Source organism: Pinus tabuliformis, chromosome Q (genome assembly GCF_031772625.1).
Source record: "Pinus tabuliformis cultivar Carrire ecotype Pingquan chromosome Q, CPIR1, whole genome shotgun sequence".
Taxonomy (NCBI): domain Eukaryota; kingdom Viridiplantae; phylum Streptophyta; class Pinopsida; order Pinales; family Pinaceae; genus Pinus; species Pinus tabuliformis.
In genome coordinates, this window is record NC_142296.1 from 1,102,397,440 (window position 1) to 1,102,417,382 (window position 19,943).

Genomic DNA, 19,943 nt, shown 5'->3' on the forward strand with positions numbered 1-19,943 from the left:
ATTATATTGAGGTACATGTTCTTGTATTCTAATTCAATATACATACATTTGTAAGTTGGAAATTGTCTTCCCAACACCAAATATCTTGTACCCTTGGAGGTGTGAGACTCTTTGATAAGGCACAATATTTCACCTTTAAGGTCATAGAGCTTATCTAGATTGTAGAGATACTCATTCTAGAGATGATAGTCAGCCTTAATATCATATTCCTCTACACAAATTTGGCCCAATAGTTGTTGAAACACTTCTTTAAAGAAGATCTTTTAACTCTTAATATTTTGTGTATGTATCTTTGTATTCATCATGGATACAAAGATCCATGTACATAAGAGTTCCCAAAGTTGTAATATGGTATGTGTTTGGAGTTGAAATCATGTATGCCAACTTATTAGTGCTTTCCTTCTTATATTTGATGATTAGATGAAATTTCTATGAAAACCCCATATACTTGTAATGGTTGGTTTGTTGAAGCTTACTTTGGGCTTGTAAATATTGCAATGGCTAGTGATCATTGTGGATGATGGTTTCCTTACCTAACATATAGTTCTTCCACTTCTTAATATATTGAACAAGGGTATAGAGTTCCTTATCAAACATAGGGTAGTTCATGGCTGCCCCATGAAGCATCTCAAAATCATGACATATTGGCTTATCCCCTTGCTTCAAAACCCCTCCCATAGCATATCCACTTGCATCCATCTCCAATTTGAAAGGATTTTGCAAGTTAGGAAATACAAGTGCTTGACTGGCGCTCCATTTCAACCCATCGAAAACTTTATGTTAATTGCTTCCTCACTAGAAACTCTTACCGCAAGTTGTTATGGCATGTAGTATTATAACTATCATTGAAAAGGAACCTATGAACTTCTCTAGGTATTACACTATCCCAACAAATCTCTTAACTTCAGTGACATTATTGGGAATTGAAGACTTGATGATGGCTTCCATGTTTTCAAGCTCTATCTTGAGTTCCCCCCTTTCGATCACATATATGTTGGCCTCCCAACAAATCATCTTCCATTCTCTTGAAATGAAATTGGGCCCCATGTAAATACATTACTCCTAGCGATCTATTATATTGTTGATTGGATTGATAATATTGAACATCATTTTATTGTTTCATATTAGCAAACTTTTGAAATATCTTTTACCCTTAAAACTCATCGTGATTTCATTTATTTAACTTGATAAATGTCTTGAATTTCATGGCTGCCAACATGAATTTCAAGACATGATTATGACGAGTTTTCCTATGTATTTCAATACCATTGATGATTCTATGGCATTTTTATACTTATATTCTCTAATGAATTAAGGGAACTGATTCAATTCTTAGTTGTAGTCATGATAATGTACCAGGTATTTATTTTTGTAATCTTATATGCTTTAACTTTATTCTTTTCTAACAATTGGAACGACATTCTGTTTATATATCCCAGGTTTATTTTTGCTTTTAAAAAATATGAACACCCTAGTCATATCATTGAGACCAACCTTTGGAATTGGATTGTCGTAATGGGTCAATATTGTGGAAATTTAAAATGTTGTGAGAAATGTAATGTGTATGGTCTGATTCTAAGAAAGAGGGAATATCATTTGTCTCAATCAAACTCCATGTTTGCCAATTATTCATGCATTGATCCTTATCCTTTTGGTTATGTCAAACTTAGAATGACAATCATGTTGACCATATATTGAATACTTAGGATTTTGTCACACTCTTTTGATCGAAATCTTTGATCTTGAGTGCCATGCTAAATGTTTTGATGGTTTTCTTGCATCGTGGCAATATTTAGTTGTACAGTGCATTATGTGTCTAACACTTGGATTATAGTAAAGAGTGGGATCACCTTGCGAACTGATTTTCCTCATTATGAGTTAAAACCTTTCATTACTCTAACCCTAGAGAGTTAGCACCTAAAGTACCGTGTCATCTCATGCTAACTCAATGCTTATTTGGGCTATTACTAGCATTTGCACTAGATGTTGCAAAGGAGACGCCGTAAGGCATAAATTGAAGAACACAAATACAACACAAGAATACTTTGATAAAGAATAAAAATATATTGAACGCTCAAATCAATGCCCCATTAACTGGAACCACTTAGTAGACATATCTATCAACATTAGGATTATACACAATGATCAAGAAATTTCCCATATACAAACAACACCTTCCACAACAACCTTTTGTCATGTCCACATTTTAAAAAATGCCTTTGAACGTGATTGGAATCTCCCATATTGTCTTTTTCATTATGTAGAGAAATCTTCCCTATTGCTATTTTCATCATGAATATTGTTAGTTCATTGTTGTAAAGTGTTAGTGTGTTAAAATATACAAACAACACCTTCCACAACAACCTTTTGTCACATCCACATTTTAAAAAATCCCTTGGAACGTGATTGGAATCTCCCATATTGCCTTTTTCATTATGCAGATAAATCTTCCATATTGCTATTTTCATCATGAATATTGTTAGTTCATTGTTGTAAAGTGTTAGTGTGATAAATCCAGTACCATAAGTTCGACAAGCGAAAAACATTCCTCAATTAGCATAATATGTATTTTTCTCTCACCGTGTATTCTTCAGTCATGCATTACAAAACTTCCATCAAAGAGCACAAGTAACAGATTAACTGATTTTTTTCGAGATCATAAACTGGAAAAGCCCTGAAACTTTTCGAGTTCCATACCTAAACCAAGAAAATGAACAACCCTAAGAAACCCTAAACCAAGAAAATGAAAAACCCTAAGAAACCCTAAACCAAGAAACATTTCATGCTGGTCAGCGTTACTGATATATTCATGACTGATCATCTCTGATGGGTGTGCCTTCTGCGGATAACCTGAGACTATCAAGCAATGCATTCCTTCCACTTAGAATAACATGAAAGAAGTCATTAACCTGTTTAGAGAGAGGATCTAACCCTTGGGCAAGCAATTGTGCACTTTGTTGTAATTCCTGTATAACAATTCTGATATGTTCCACTTTCTCTGTTCCATCAACAATGTCAGCAGAAGATAATTTCTCAACTATAGGGTGAACATTTTCAATCGTTGCATCCAACAATTCTAGCTCTTTCAAAACTCAATCTCGGCCGTTGGCAAAACATCTCTTGATTTCGTCATTAATCCCTCGCTGAAAACTCATGAATGTTGTGGACCACAAAAACTGATCAGGAATATGCAATTCAATCAATGGGCCAGAGTGCCTAGCGAGAGAAAAAGCCACCACACTGTAGAGAAATATAGTTTTTGCCTTCACTCCATACATCGCTCTCAAGAAAACACTACCCTTTGACGATGACTTTACCTTCCCAAACTGAAGGCTTTTGCTCATATGCTGTAATATCACAATGCAATTTTCAATCCTACTATTCCTTTGGGTGTTTGCACCATTTTTCCCCTTCGAATCCATTTTTTCCTTCAACTCTTGGAGAGAACCTTTGACACAGAAGAGCTTGTCGTTAGACCAAACGCCATCTGAAAAGTCCAGCAAATGCAAAGCATAATGAACAAGAAGCTGGAAATATTCAAGCTTTGAAATTTCGACATTTAATGCAAGGAAAATGTCTAAAAGCTTTACAGTGTCATCCAGGTATTCGTCCATCCATTTCTCATCCCATTCTACTGTAGGAAATTGGAGATCTGTAATAAGGGACTTGAGGTCCGCATGTGTAGCAGATAAAACCGCCATGGCTTGCTGCATCCACAACAGATTTATCGTATTCTTCAATAACATACTGGCACCCTAAGCATTTTATGGTAAAACAAAACACATAATTGCAGTCAAACAAAGATGGTTACAGAGTTCTCAATGATCAAGGATTTTTTGATCAAATTGTTTTCTGTCACTTTCTCTCTATCTTCCCCATGAAAACAATCAAGCCCATTAATTGGAGTCTAGTTTAGAGCTGACAGAACCCTACTCGAGTCTGTAGGGTGCCATGGGGATGCTTTTCTTGTGTACTACAAACAGAGAAACAGGGTGGGATCATTTTTAGTGTCGTTTGTTGTCAATGGATTCCTTAGATATGCCTCCTATGATGGAAGACTGTCTATGGGACATCCCAAATGTCAGGGGTTTGTCCTTGCAAATGGCTATGATGGGATTATGTTAAAAAAATGTTTTTTAATCAACCACTGGTTAACATGAGCAAGATTTTCTTGATTGTGAGGTTATTAGTGGTGTATTTATTCTGCTAGAGTTTTGAAGGATTTGCAAGTCTTACTATTTTTTGTAAGCATAAGAACACATATCAGTATGGATATGTTATTGGAGAAGCTTAAACTCTGGTGGAAGGAAGCCATCATTAAAATGCTTATTATTTTAACTTATATTTTACTTGAAGCCACCTTTTCCCATTAAAAGACCTCATTCTCCCAAATCCCTTAAAGCATAGAAACAAAAGTCATAACATTTAATGGAGTGGCTTATAATTGCCCCCTCAGTCATCCCCTGCATTTTTTCCCTTGAAACTTTGGTGAATAGAGGCATGAGGAAGCATCGAGTCCCATTTCTTTGGTTGATGTTTGATTAGAAATTGTTATACATGTTGTAGGCTAACAAGGTGACTTTGTAGTCTTTTTTTCGTGTAGATATTCTAGTTGATTTTTCTTAAAGTCCTGTCAGAAATTTGAAAAAAAGTAGTTTTAAGTTGTTGAGTCTACACAACATATGTTTTCTAAAGACTTTCTACGGTGCTAAATCCATTTTTGCATTTAAAATTACAATTTAAATGACAAAATATTGTGATCTCACCAAGAATTGTATTACTAGATTCTGGTGAAAAGGACCAAAAAAATATTCGCGTTAAACTACATACTAATTCATCTATTCTTTTTACCTGGCCTTTGATGATGATAAGCATTGTTGAATTGGAAATGTGTATCACAACATTGCCAAAAGTGGCTCAATATTTGCTAGAAGTTTTATAGGTGATAGAGTAAGGCATTGTTTGGTATATGTTTTAGAGGTGATAGAGCAAGGCACTGTTTGGTATATGTTTTAGATCTGATAGAGAAAATCACTGTTTGGTAGATGTTTTAGAGGTGATAGAGCAAGGCATTACATATAAGCTACTTTAAGAAGAGTTTTTCAATATGAAATACAGCTTCATTTTGTTATGAAATGCATTGCTAGATGGACATTTAAGATCAACAAGTATACTGTCTTTAACTCTTAGGGCTTAGTAAACCAGTACAAAACCACCTTTATGTTTATAGGATTTTCCATGAGTGGAAGCAACCTTAGTCCTTAATGCACTTACTTTTTTTGCTGCTTCTTTCATTGTCTTTGGTGTTATCTTGCTAGAAAATCCTTACATAAATTCCAATATATGTTCTCTAAAGCAATATAAAATTCTCTCAAACGCAAGACATGAGCTTGGATACCACTTGGAGAAAAACCACATCACAAAAAACATATTGTACATTGAACGCACAAACAATAAGTTGCTTTCTTCCAATTTTTTACATTTTGTATTAAAGTAAACAATATCCAGGCCACTAAGTAGATAACTCTGCTCTTTTTCCTGTCTACAGGTGCACTGAGGCAAAGATTTTTGTTTTCTGAGGAAACTAAAAAAATAACCGTCCATCAATATCTAATTGATAAAGACTATTTAGTAATGATTTTTAACTTATCACAAAAAACACACTCATTTTTATGCCATCACTAAGAATCGAAGGTATGCTTTTGTATGAAAGTTAGACATGGATGAAAGGAGTTTGACTATATTTTGTGGTTCTAGATGTCTACTAATACGACCTAATTTGACCTTGAATGATGCAAGTTCTGGTTTCTTGAGTTTTTTATAAAGACACTGTTGAATTAAGATTTCGAGCTTTTTTTGATCTTGAGTAAAGTTTAGAGGATGTTTCCTTCATTACCAATACAAGTTTGGATCCATCCCATAACATAGCTAAATTAACCTGAATGGATTTTTCTCCAATATTGTTTTTTCCAGGGCATTACGTTCCTTAGTTAGCTCAAGTCATCTACAGACACAACAAGGACCTTGAAAATCCAGCCATTAATTTGAAAGGATATATGGCAAGACCCTATACTGTCATTATGAATGTATGGGCATTAAAATATAACAAGCAACAGTTGAAATGGACGACAGATGGCAATAAATCATTTGTTCTAAATAGGATCATATAGAATGAAAAGGTTTGTTCTAAATAGGATCATATAGAATGAAAAGAGGCGATTATATTTCTATATTGTGTTTTAACATCTGGAAAATCATGGTTCTAGCAGGTGGGCAATGCACTTACAGAGGATTTCCATGATCTTGTAGGGATTTTTGAATTTATGTGGTCTCATGGTTTGATATCAGACAACACCTACCGGTTGCTCAATATTCACTGTGACTTTTCATCTCTTGTGCATCCATCAGCTCTATGTAATATGGTATTAGATCGTGCCGATGTGGAAATAGGGAATATTGATCCATACAGTATCTACACCCATCCTTGTTTGAACAGCACTGGAACATATAGAAAACAACAGAGAAAAATATATGTAAGTATATTATATAGATTAAGCACTGTATATGCCAGCAGATCAGTTTGAAGGTATGCTTAAAGTCCAATTTCGTATCTTTTGCATTTGGTAGTCTCTTTCCCATTGACATGGTAAACTGTAAAATAAAGACCAGAGAAAAGGATGTGTAAGAATATTAGATACATTAAGCATTCAATATGCCAACTTATCAGTTTGAAGGTATGCTTAAAGTCCAATGCTATATCTTTTGCATTTGGTAGTCTCTTTCCCATTGACATGGTAAACTGTACAATAAAGACCAGACTAGATGATTGAGGTCATTTTTTCTCAAATTAAACACATTCTTGCGTGCCATTGAGGTCCACAATTTGTTGCATGGTGACTTTAAATGACTGGTATCCATCACCTCTAGATGGGGATAATCAGATCAGCTATAAGAGCACTACTGCATTCTCTTTCTCACAGAGGCATTTTGTTGCAGCCATGGAGGCATCTGTTTGTGGAGTATGATCCTTGCACTGAAAAGCATTCCGAAATTTATTTCAATCTACCTGAAGTACAAAAGGCTCTTCATGCCAATGTTACAGGAATTCCTTATAACTGGACTACTTGCAGGTCTGTGGTTTTATTATTAAAATGGTAACTTTTTTTTATCTGGTGCTGCTTCTTTTGCATTTATAAAGGACCTTCATTCATCAATCTGGTCTGTTTTCTTTATTATGTATAGTGATGAAGTTTCCGCTCACTGGGGAGACTCCCCTAGATCTATGTTGCCAATTTACCTAGAGCTCATAAACGTTGGACTACGCATTTGGATGTTCAGGTCACAACTCACCGTGCATATCATTTCTTTTAATCAGAACATGGCACTTAGAACAATGAGAATGTTTCTGGTTGGACTTTTGCTTTTATCTTCCATCATAAAGTCTACTACAGAAAATTTGATATTGTTTTGTTGGTATGCAGTGGAGATACAGATTCAGTGATTCCAGTTGTAGAAAAAACAGGGATTCAAGGGCCTTACCCCACGATTTATGATCGGCAATCTATTGGATATTGCGAGAAAGATACAGAAGGAGTTGTGCACAGACATGGCCTTTGTACATCATGATTTCAGAAAGAGTGCTTTCCCTTATATGGTTGAGTGGTCCAGGAAATATGATACTGTCACAAGTAATTTTTATGGCATATGCTGCTTATAGATTATTGGTTTATTTATTTGTTACAATTATAGATTTGAAATTCAATTACTTTTTGTAGGTGAGAAGTTTGTGATTTGATTTGGTTACGAACTGAGAATTGTTCTGACCTGATGCAGAATTGATCCGGCAATTTCTATCTTCCAAGCACGTGAATTACTGTGGAAAGTCTCCTCTGGACCAGAAAATGTTGTTTGTTGTGGTTGGGAGAAGTGCGTTTGTTGTTAATGGTGAACAATGGTCTTACCAACACCGAATGTTTGCGCCTGCCTTTAATATGGAGAAGCTCTCAAAGCTCAAGGTGAATATGGAAAGTAAAGATGGTAGAAATAACTTTCGGGTTAATCTCATTGAAGAAATTTAATGGTTATGGGCATTGCTTTTCTGTTTTATATGCTCTTCATATACTTTCAATATATAATCCTGTTTGTTTTTATTTTATTTTTAGTCATAGCCACACGAAAATAGTACTACATATTCATGCAAAAGTAAATGCAACATACCTCGCTGAGTAACAGTCGCCTTCTTCCAGTCATAGCTCCACACATACTTCGAGATTCACAAATACTTCGAGATTCAGTATTGCCAGCCTCTGCACTCATCATTCTTGTTTGCCTATAGTCATATTCTGCAACAGTAAAAAGTGAGTGCGTCTCCTCTGGACCAGAAAATGTTGTTTGTTGTGGTTGGGAGAAGTGCGTTTGTTGTTAATGGTGAACAATGGTCTTACCAACACCGAATGTTTGCGCCTGCCTTTAATATGGAGAAGCTCTCAAAGCTCAAGGTGAATATGGAAAGTAAAGATAGTAGAAATAACTTTCGGGTTAATTTCATTGAAGAAATTTAATGGTTATGGGCATTGCTTTTCTGTTTTATATGTTCTTCATATACTTTCAATATTTTCAATATATAATCTTGTTTGTTTGTTTGTTTGTTTTTTTTTTTTTTCATAGCCACACGAAAATAGTACTACATATTCATGCAAAAGTAAATGCAACATACCTCGCTGAGTAACAGTCGCCTTTTTCCAGTCATAGCTCCAACATACTTCGAGATTCAGTCTTGCCAGCCTCTGCACTCGTCATTCTTGTTTGCCTATAGTCATATTCTGCAACAGTAAAAAGTGAGTGCCTCCTCGTAAATTCCCAACGTAATTGGCCACCATTGTAGACGATGACACCACATTTTGTTTAGACATTTACTTAGGCCACATTTTGTTTAGACATTTACTTAGGTAGGTAGGGTGTCCGTATCTCCCATCTCTCTAGAGAGTACTCTCGTTGCATCTTCTATAATACTAGTTCCTATGCCATTGCTTTAGGGTGCCAGTATCTCCTAAACCAAGAAACATTTCATGCTGGTCAGCTTTACTGATATATTCATGACTGATCATCTTTAGGGTGCCAGTATCTCCTAAACCAAGAAACATTTCACGCTGGTCAGCTTTACTGATATATTCATGACTGATCATCTCTGATGGGTGTGCCTTCTGCGGATAACCTGAGACTATCAAGCAATGCATTCCTTCCACTCAGAATAACATGAAAGAAGTCATTAACCTGTTTAGAGAGAGGATCTAACCCCTGGGCAAGCAATTGTGCACTTTGTTGTAATTCCTGTATAGCAATTCTGATATGTTCCACTTTCTCTGTTCCATCGACAATGTCAGCAGAAGATAATTTCTCAACTATAGGGTGAACATTTTCAATCGCTGCATCCAACAATTCTAGCTCTTTCAAAACTCGATCTCGGCCATTGGCAAAACATCTCTTGATTTCGTCATTAATCCCTCGCTGCAAACTCATGAATGCTGTGGACCACAAAAACTGATCAGGAATATGCAATTCAATCAATGGGCCAGAGTGCCCAGCGAGAGCAGAAGCCACCACACTGCAGAGAAATATAGTTGTTGCCTTCACTCCATACATCGCTCTCAAGAAAACACTACCCTTTGACGATGACTTTACCTTCCCAAACTGAAGGCTTTTGCTCATATGCTGTAATATCACAATGCAATTTTCAATCCTACTATTCCTTTGGGTGTTTGCACCATTTTTCCCCTTTGAATCCATTTTTTCCTTCAACTCTTGGAGAGAACCTTTGACATGGAAGAGCTTGTCGTTAGACCAAACACCATCTGAAAAGTCCAACAAATGCAAAGCATAATGAACAAGAAGCTGGAAATATTCAAGCTTTGAAATTTCGACATTTAATGCAAGGCAAATGTCTAAAAGCTTTACAGTGTCATCCAGGTATTTGTCCATCCATTTCTCATCCCATTCTGCTGTAGGAAATTGGAGATCTGTAATAAGGGACTTGAGGTCCGCGTGTGTAGCAGATAAAACCGCCATGGCTTGCTGCATCCACGACAAATTTATCGTGTTCTTCAGAATATTTGGCTCGAGTTGCTTTAATCTTCTTGTTAAGGAAATCTCAAAGGCGTTCAATATCTCATTAAACTTTGCAGACTGATCAGACGATCGATTAGAAGCAACCATTCTGAAAGGATTTCCAAAGTTTAGGAACAGAGAATGGCCATCATGTGGGCGACTCATTGCTGAAGCAGTTCACAAACCAAATGATGAAAACATGGGAAACGCTTGGTAACAGAAACAAAATAGCAAGACAACCAAGAGCTTGCAAAGAAAGTGTGTGCCGTTAATTTTTTAGGTGCAAGACACGGAAGCTCGTCCCATGATATTATCACCCGCAAAGACAGGCAGCACAACCTATAAAGCTCGAAACCTTATTCCAAAGTTTTACACTGTTTTCTTATTGGTCCGCCGAGGGTTTTGTCCAAAGGCTCCCTGGCACAGAGGTTGCGTTGGATGTGTTGAGGTGTTATGTGGATACCCTACCAACCCTACCAAATACGCACTGACGTATGAGATCTGTTAAGGTATTTCTGAGCAAGAAAATCTGATTAATTCTCTCCGACTCAATGAAAGCTTATATACCTGCGTCCAAAGACAAGTAAAATGGGTGAAGTAGAATTACAGCCCATTCAGAAAACGAGATGAGAAAGAATTCCAGGGATGACAGGATCAACCGATGTTTTTAAAAGATGCAGAAGCCTACAAGCATATTATCCCTGAGTCTCTATACAAAACGTCATCGAGGAACGAAAATGAAAATATTCACCAATTTATTTTCAAGAAAAATCCTAACTGCCTCAACACAAGGAAATGCCACAAAATTCGCATCATCCAAAACCAACAAAGAAAAAAACAGCTGGAGCAATCAACCTCCGTGAAGGAGGATTTTTTTAAAGCTGTTGCGACAAGCATACTATCCCCGACTCTCTATACGACTTAAATAAACTGACTTAAACTGATTTTTTTCGAGATCATAAACCGGAAAAGCTCTGAAACTTTTCGAGTTCCATACCTAAACCAAGAAAATGAAAAACCCTAAGAAACCCTAAACCAAGAAAATGAAATAGAGTGCCTACCTATCATGAGCTTGGCATGGACATAGATCATGGTTATCTTGTGAATTTGCGCATTCCAGTGGTTGGTCCCTTCTTCTGGTCTTTCTGAAGGTTCATATTCGCCTGGGAGATTCACCTCCCTGTTCCCCACGCAGAAGAAATTCAAATAATCAGTTGGGCGCACTCAAACCAAATGACGAAAATAGGGGAAACACTTGGTAACAGAAACAAAATAGCAACACAACCAAGAGCTTGCAAAGAAAGTGTGTGTCGTTAATTTTTTAGGTGCAAGACACAGAAGCTCATCCCACGATATTATCACCCGCAAAGACAGGCAGCACAACCTATAATTGTCGAAACCTTATTCCACAGTTTTACACTCTGTTTTCTTATTGGTCCGCCGAGGGTTTTGTCCAAAGGCTCCCTGGCACAGAGGTTGCGTTGGATGTGTTGAGGTGTTATGTCGGCCCTCCTCCTTGAGTGCTTCGCCGATCATCTTATACATCATGCACGCGGTGTTCTTGAACCAGTGCAGGATTGCCTGCACAGTATCCCCCTCCGGTATTCCCTCCGGCCACATTGAGGTCAGCACATACACGGAAAACCGGGCTCTGATCTTGCTCACTACCTGCAGCGCAATCTCAATCGGTATCAGATGCAGGCATTCACAGTCCGATCTTGGTCCCAAGAAGCTCAACTGCCGAAGAAGTGTTTCCCAACCTTCAATTGATGATGCGAAGCCGAAACCAGAAGCGAAGCCAAAACTGTTATGGAGGATCAAATTTGTGCTGGTCAGGCCATTAGGGAGTTACTACCTCAGCATAATCGAACGACTCAACATCACTCAATTGTCTAACATATCATCTAATGGTGCAAAGTAATGACACGTAAGCAAAGAGCATGGTTTATTTCAGAGGGAACGCCTTAAGGCGTAATTATTTTTGGAAGTTATGATGGTTTATCGCTCTGTTACATTACCCAACATTACGTCTCTCTCCTCTCTGAGCAAATCTACCGTTGTTAAGACCTGCTCATGGCTCTTGTGGTGTGAATTAAACCTACAGGGACCAAAATCGTGGAAGCCTATGATGAATACTTGTCTCTGTTCAATGAAGTTCGATGGTGGTCATTTATTAGAGCTTTCTGTGGTCATAATCTAGAAGTTTCTAGAGCATTCGATCAATAATTTAATGGAAAGATAACTTGGGTTGGAGACATTGAAATATTGGAGAATGAGGCATTTATAAATCAGGCTACTAACTTTCCAACCATGGGAGAAAGGTGATAAAAAAAATTACCCCATAAAGAGCACACCCTAGAGCGAGTTCTTAGTGTTAAGGAAATTGTCATATAATCCAAAAGGTATGCATGTGACTCAGTTAAAGGAAAAATAACACGATTTGGTCATAATTGTTAGGAATTACATAACCTGTGAAGGTTGTTACGGTCTGGTATTTTATTATCATCTCCACCTGCCTATGGTTTTCCTCAATCATCAACTCAATCTCCCTTATCTTTTGTACAAGAGTCTTACCAAAAGGTCAAAATTTTGTCAACGAGAATTTCAAAAAATCCTGAAAGAAGTTTGTTCCATTATGGTTTAATCTGAATCCAAATCGGATTTAGGCTATATAAATTAGGAGAATGTTGGAAGGGTTTTTTCCATAAGAGTAATTTTGATAAAATATTGGCCAAGGAAAGGGAGAGAATTCCTCAAAAGGTTGATGATATTCATTGGGTTATTTCTGAAATTGAGTTCTCATCAATCTATCAAGACTCAACACCAAAAATCCTTGGTGAACTATCTGAGCTGAATCCAACCAATACCATAGTTGATGCTGATGATTTCCTAGTCTCAACCTTCTGTAACAATTCTCACAACATAACCAAAATATATAAAATTGGCCTATGGGGGAGAAAATTATGACCCTGTATCACCTAGAAAATGTAAGCCTGAGCTATCAGTCCATTGTGTCAACTAAAACCCTCTGCATAAACCTATAGTTTAAAAAATAGATCATGAGGAAAACTTGAGCAAACAAAATCAATCTAAAGGTAACCAATTGACATGAAAATTAGCTCGAGTTAAAAGGAATAAATCCAAAAGGGTTTCGAGTTATTCTCTTCCTACTGAAATTGATATTGTAGACAAACCAAAACTTGAAGAGAAAAATCCTAAGTCCAAGTTTGATGAGAATTTCAAGTGTGATTCTAATTTCTACTAGTTTGCTAATATCGGGACTAGGTCTAAGGATGATTTCACGGGTAATAACTGTAACATGAACATAATATTGATAGATGCTTGATGAGTTGGTTTTGGATGGAAAAGTACAATGTTGTAGTACCAGTACTCAAGCATAAAATTGTTGAGTTACAACTTGAAAACTAATGGCTTAAGATTCAAAACCAATCCATGGTTTAGCAACATGAGAGGCAAGTTGAAAAATTTAACAAAAAGCTCTTGTTGGATGAAAAAAAAGTGATCATCAAATCCTTTGGAGTCAATGTCATTATTACTTCATATTCACACAATCTTTCCCGTGCCAAATCGTTGATGTTCAATTTGTTTTCTCTTAAGTTTGTTTGAAGTTTTGATATCTTTTCTAAGGTACAGGTATGAATATCTGTTCAATTTATTTTATTAGTAGCTACATAATCAAAGATTTTGTAGCCACTCTTTTAAGAGACAAAAGTTATTAATTTAATCTGTTTTATATTTTACAAGTGTCCATTGCAGATATGCAACTAAGATATGGTTTCCAATTATGCCAAATTCAATCCATGCAGTTAGTATGTATTGATGTGACAAGTTTTTTTGTTACTTTCAACTATTGGCACTGGTTCAATTTTAAGAAAAAAAATGTATGATCTATGAGATCGAATTTATTCAATAAACCATACTTCCTAATTTTGGGAAAACTTTGCCTTCATTTTAGACATTGGTTTTTAAGTATGATTTGTATTATCATAATTCTATATAGTATAAATAGAGTATGAAATATTGGGGAATAGAATGAAACTTTCATGAATAAGGGCAATGAAATTTGTGCTTCATCATGCTTTTGTATGTTTTGTTTGAATGTCCTTAATACAAAACCATAGTTGTTCATCCTTTAAATATTTCATTGTTATATATTGTTCCTTTGATAATTCTTTGATTGTGTTTCAAAAGTTCATTTGAGGTCATATTACTATTATGTTCTTGAACTGTGTAACATGGATTAATCGCTGAATTTTAATTCATCTTTCCTACCTTTGTTAATTCTCTTTGCTTGAATATAGGTTAAATTAGTTTCTGTGGTTGTTTCTTACACGAATTAGTTTAAGTTTTTGTGATACGTGTGTTATAGTTTATGGAATGAATTTCATAAGTTAAAGCTGCCACATATACATATCTGTTGCAAATAAAATTAACATAGTGACTGTTTTTCTTTTTGGATGTTATGTCATAGCCCTTCATTTTCATGAATTAGATGTCTCTAGTTCATAGTTAATGAATGATCATTATGTCAATGAGGAAGTGAAATCAATCATTTAATCTATTTTTATTTTTGGCCAACATAGGTAATTAGTATTTTTCATTTGTTTCTTTTGTGATTTTCAGTGTGAATTAATCAAAATAATATGAAACTTATTGTTTTAGATTGTTTAGAGAACCGACAAGTTGGTTGTGCTCTATCTTGTTACCTCTTATTTTTTGTTTGTATTGGAAATCGATTTTGTTTTGTAGCCTTATACTTATTCTCTCTTTTAATTTAAACTACTTCTTAAATTATTTTATAGCTTATATTAAATATCACTCCTCACCATTTTTTTTTAAGAAAATCAAGATAGGTCCACCCGAAGGGACCACAACCCCTAGCCAAACTTGTTTGATCCTAACCCTCAAGGCGTCGAGGAGAATTGAACCCGTGACCTCCCAATGGCAAGGTGCTTTAGTAATTGGACTCAACCAATTGAGCTAACCCTCTGGGCTTCTCCTCACAATTTAAGAGCTATTATTAGTGATTTTATAACCTGTATTTTGTATATAATGGTTCATTCTTATTTTGTTAATTTTTAGTAAGTTGTAAATATTAGTATAGGACCCCTTGAGAACTTTTAACACTTTTTTTTCTCATGGGTGTGGGGAGGCGGGGGCGATTTCTTTAGCTAACGAAGCCATTTAACCTGTTAGGGACAACCATACCAAGAAACTTAGGTTAGACTTATAGAACCTTAGACCAGCGTGTTTCCTCTTGTTGACATATGGTCAATTATGCACATCAACAATATCCAAAATACATAAATGATTGTTGAGCAAACTAACATTTCTTGAGGTTAGCTAGAAATTGATGATTTTTTTTTAGTTTCTAACACTTACACGATATGTAATATGCGCTCTTCAAAGATAGATCTATAAACCAATATGTCATCTAAATACATTATTACAAATGAATCTAAATATGGAAGCAATACATCATTCATTAATCACATAAATGTAGTTGGTGCATTACATTTCCCACCATTCATATAAACCTTTTCTTGTCTCGAATATGGTCTTCTAAGTGTCCTCTTATTTAAAATGTACCTGGTGGTATCTCTATTTGAGATCCAACTTGGTGAAGTACTTGGCATGCTGCAACTAATCTAGAAAATCACTAATCCTAGATAGAGTGTGTCAATTATTTAGTGTGATCTTGTTTAAAGCTTCGCAGTCAACATACATCCACCAAGACCCATCCTTCTTGGATATTGTGATGATAGGTGACTCACAAGATCAAGTGCTTGGCCAAATTAATCCTTGCTCCATTAGCTATTGCAATTATTTCTTTACTTCATACGCTTCTAGAATACATTATGTATACAACTTAATATTTGGTATTGAGGAGTCAAGCAACAATTGTATATTGTGCTCCAATTTCCTCTTAGGTGATAGCCCTTTAGGATCTTGGAACACTTTGTTGTATACCTAAAATAACTCCTATAGTTGATGTTTTTACTATTTAGTACATCCCTCTAGGTATTCCATTACTCTAACCAATTCCTCCCCTTGTTGATTCTCTTATAATAAAAACAATACATATTCTTACTAGAATTGATCTACTTTTTGGCTTGGTTGGAACTCAAGAGAGAGAGATATCTGATTTATATTTTTGTGCATTGATGATGTAATATTTCTCATCCTTGTTTAGGTGATAATGGTTTTCTCTTTGCATGAGTTCCACATTCCTCCTATATATGTAGGGGCTTCCAAACACTATGCCACACATGTCAATGTGTACTACATCTAACTCCACTTCATCAATAAACTATGCACTTATAGAAAACTTGATCTTATGCTATTTAAGGAATTCGATATGTGAATCCTTATTCACCCATAGTAATGGGTATGGGATTAGATGGTCATGAACCTTCAACCCAAGCTCGCTGACCAAATTTTCTATGATAGTGTTAGCTTATGAACTAGAATTGAATAGAGCATATACCTTGGTCATTTTGAATTGGATCTTAGAGTGGAAGAGTTTAGTCATCTCCTTCTATTTATTTTTATGAAGGCTACTTGGATTCACCTCCTTATACATTTATATGCAGATCATCTTCTCATCCACATCTAAACTGCTCTCTAGTTAGTTTTTCAAACCCATGCTTGGCAGGTTCTTCTTCTTGTCATCCTTTTGTTGGTCCTTTAGATTCATATTTGGATGCATATTCCAACACTTATCTTTGGTGTGACCATGCTTTTGCACATGAATCTTATCCCCACATATCCATTAGCTAATTTTTTTAGGATTTTGGCAACTCTTTTTCTAGTTTAACTTAACACATTTTCATCATTAACATATTTCAAAAATTTCTCCCAACTTACTTACTTATATATATATATATATATATATATATCTATATATATATATATATATATATAGAGAGAGAGAGAGAGAGAGAGAGAGAGAGAGAGAGAGATCTTACACACACACATTTCTCATTTTCCTTTGAAAACCAAATTGTAAAAAAGAAATGTAAAACACACATTGCAACCACAATGAATTATTCTCTAAGGTAAAATTATAGTGGACAATAATTTAGGTGAATCCCATTTGAGCCTAGGAACAAATTGGTCACTTCTGAAATTTCTATTTATGTTAGTGTCCAACATAAAGAAACGAGTTATAACCTTTCCCATAGTAAGCATGGTTGAAATTATCTTGAATCAAAGGGGATCAATGGAGATTGATCCAGGCTTCCAATGCTTTTGATTTTGGCCAAGCGTTGTTAAGCTTGCCAATGAGAGCATTTTATACAAAACCTTAGGGATTTGTTGATGGGAAAGCTTGATTTCACCATGAGGCACATGGATTATTCTATTGGTTTTATGAATTGAGAAGAAGATTATCCATGTTCGGCTTAACCTTTTTTTATTATTATCATTTTCCATAGATTTGAAAGAGGTTGTGGATTAAGTGAAGGGGTGGGAGTTAGTTCCATATCCCTTCTCAATGATGTATATGGAGAGGAAACATAAGAGAGGTGGAAAAAAACATGGCTATTGAAGAGTCATTCCTTTTTAAGATGAAATAATAATGTAATTGATTGAAGTTAGTATTTTCATAGAGAATGATATGTTTCTTTTTAATTACAAAACAATGAGAAAAATATAGGAACTACATTTAGAAAAAACAAAAGCCGTTGTGCTATTTCATGTTTGTAAATAATAAAATTTACAACTACAATGTGTTATTCCATGTCTTTACAAGTACATTATGGGTATATCTTTCCAAGTTCAAATATTAGGATATCCTAAAAATATAAAAGAGCACAAATTTTGACATTGCCATACTCCTTAAATGTGTGAATGGAATGCTAAAATAAATCATAGAGTGGACACTTTGAATGAGGGAAAAACAAAGTTTTTACTATCTCTATTAGAGAGTCGTGAAGGAAGTAGGAGCTCAATATCAAGCTAGTTGCACATTTGCGAGTGAAGGTCACTTCCTTGATCACATTTTGTGGGAAGAAATTAATCTTGTAGCAAAGGATCCTCTTTTTGGTAAAAAATTTGACAGGATATAGAAATTTTAGGCATGATTAGAGTTCCACCTTGACACAAATTTCATGTATGGTGGAATGATGCCCCAAAGGGTTTTGTTTAATTTTGAATCAATCGAGATTCTTGGAAAATTGATGAAAGTTTAAAATCATTCAAATCTTTCACTTCATATGTAATTAGATTCACATAACTTGAAGGAAATTTGCTACATTATCAGAACAATTAGGTTTGAAATTGAGTGGGTGTTACAAGGTGTAAATGTGAATCTCACTACTAGAAAGAGATATGGTACTAACAAGATATCATTGATTGAAAGGTGTTGAAGAATCCAACAAATATTAAGAAAATTAAAATTTTGAAATGAGAATACATTGGATTTATATTGGCTTTCGTGAGGAAACTTTGATCACCCATATAAACAATAATACCTTCTAAAGCCAATTCAAGTCACTTAAACAAATTCATACTCTTGTTATTCTTATGTCATTTGATATTCACATTAAAACACAAACATGTTTTCGTTGTAATTCCTTATTATAGATTAATGGAGATAGAAGGCCATGCACCCTCTAAATTAAGGTGTTTCTCTCAAGTGATTACTTAATTTGAAACCTTGCAATGCTTACTTATACTCTCAATTTTGTTAGTTAATGTTTATTTTGAGTTATTTTGAGTGTTTTATTTGACATATTATATGATACTTATTTTTGCAATTCTTGCTACAATTATGTTAGGGGTTGACAAGGTTTGATTTAAATCTAAAACATATATCAATATTGTCGGTACCTTCCCAACCCCACCAATAATTATCTTATAAAGAACCCCAATTAAAAATCGCCTCATGAAAAGAAAACATGTCACAAGTAAGATTTGAACCTAAGTGAAAAGAATAAAATTCTAACTCGCAATCTCCTGAACTAGACCCAATTGAATGTGTGTGTGCACATTGAATATCTCTACCTTATATTTGGCATCGCTTTATTGTTTTCTCTTCACAAACACATTCTTATCTAATAAGTTGTAGTATATATTACTTTAAAATTTTGATAAATTTCAATTCATTTGCAAAATATTCTTTGGGTTGGTAGGAGAAGTTAAAACATAAAATATTTGGGACCGAGGTTAAGAATGGATTACATAAAATTCAAGGGTGTAAAACAATGTGTATCCTATTTTTTAGATTGCCACATGCGAAAATACAGAGAACAAAGTGTGTATAATTTCAGAGTGCAAAGCTTCGACAAATATAAGCATGTGCAAGGTTCTAATAGAAGGAAAAATAGTTCCAATCAAATTTCTTTTCAATAAAAAGAGCAAGTAATTTTATTATGGGATAATATAATTAAATATTTAAATGCGTATGGAATTCGGTTGGTTTGTATCCTAATCTCCCCAAGTTCTCCACCCAAATTATTCTTGTTATTAATGCCTTTGTAAGTTTGAGGAAATCAATTTAAGAAAGGGAAAATATTTGTCAAGCAAAACTTTTCACTTTAGATTTTATATCCAATAAATTTACATTTTTTTTTCTCTCTGATCTCTTTGGATGCTTAGTAGATGGAGAATTGAAATAAATCTATGTAGTGTAATGTTAGTATATATTACTCCCCACTATGTAGCTTCATTTTTTTTTTCCAAATGGCATAACAGGACATTAACAAGCTTTGAATTTGAGTAAGGAAAATGAAAATATATTAAAAAATATTAATGATGTTGATTTTTTTTCCAAATAACAAGAACAAATATTAATGGTCAAAACACCTTGCATTTGA

General features: G+C 34.9%; 2 protein-coding genes and 1 pseudogene across 3 annotated transcripts; 1 reads left to right on the top strand and 2 right to left on the bottom strand.

Moving 5' to 3' along the window:
- Window positions 1-3,092: 3,092 nt before the first annotated feature.
- On the bottom strand, window positions 3,093-3,701 carry LOC149223344 (UPF0496 protein 4-like). Its single transcript, XM_089387874.1, has one exon. It carries the CDS (start codon window positions 3,699-3,701, stop codon window positions 3,093-3,095), a length of 609 nt encoding a protein of 202 aa, XP_089244000.1.
- A 3,003-nt stretch (window positions 3,702-6,704) lies between these two features.
- On the top strand, window positions 6,705-8,618 carry LOC149223345 (serine carboxypeptidase II-1-like). 2 transcript variants are annotated; one of them, XR_016248958.1, is made up of 4 exons: window positions 6,705-7,130; window positions 7,243-7,338; window positions 7,482-7,688; window positions 7,834-8,618. XR_016248958.1 is itself a non-coding variant. In XM_089383270.1 (3 exons), exons 1-3 carry the CDS (start codon window positions 6,928-6,930, stop codon window positions 7,624-7,626), a joined length of 444 nt encoding a protein of 147 aa, XP_089239396.1. In that variant the 5' UTR covers window positions 6,705-6,927; the 3' UTR covers window positions 7,627-8,618. The 2 variants fall into 2 exon arrangements, 1 of the variants encoding a protein (XP_089239396.1); XM_089383270.1 differs by having other exon boundaries at window positions 7,482-8,618.
- A 504-nt stretch (window positions 8,619-9,122) lies between these two features.
- LOC149223346 (protein BPS1, chloroplastic pseudogene) lies at window positions 9,123-10,297 on the bottom strand (annotated as a pseudogene).
- Window positions 10,298-19,943: the final 9,646 nt, after the last annotated feature.

Coding starts and splice junctions, on each gene's coding strand:
- LOC149223344 (XM_089387874.1), bottom strand. CDS start 3,701: ATGGCGGTTTTATCTGCTACACATGCGGACCTCAAGTCCCTTATTACA.
- LOC149223345 (XM_089383270.1), top strand. CDS start 6,928: ATGGGGATAATCAGATCAGCTATAAGAGCACTACTGCATTCTCTTTCT. Junction 7,131..7,242: donor TATAACTGGACTACTTGCAG/GTCTGTGGTTTT, acceptor TATTATGTATAG/TGATGAAGTTTCCGCTCACT. Junction 7,339..7,481: donor CTACGCATTTGGATGTTCAG/GTCACAACTCAC, acceptor GTTGGTATGCAG/TGGAGATACAGATTCAGTGA.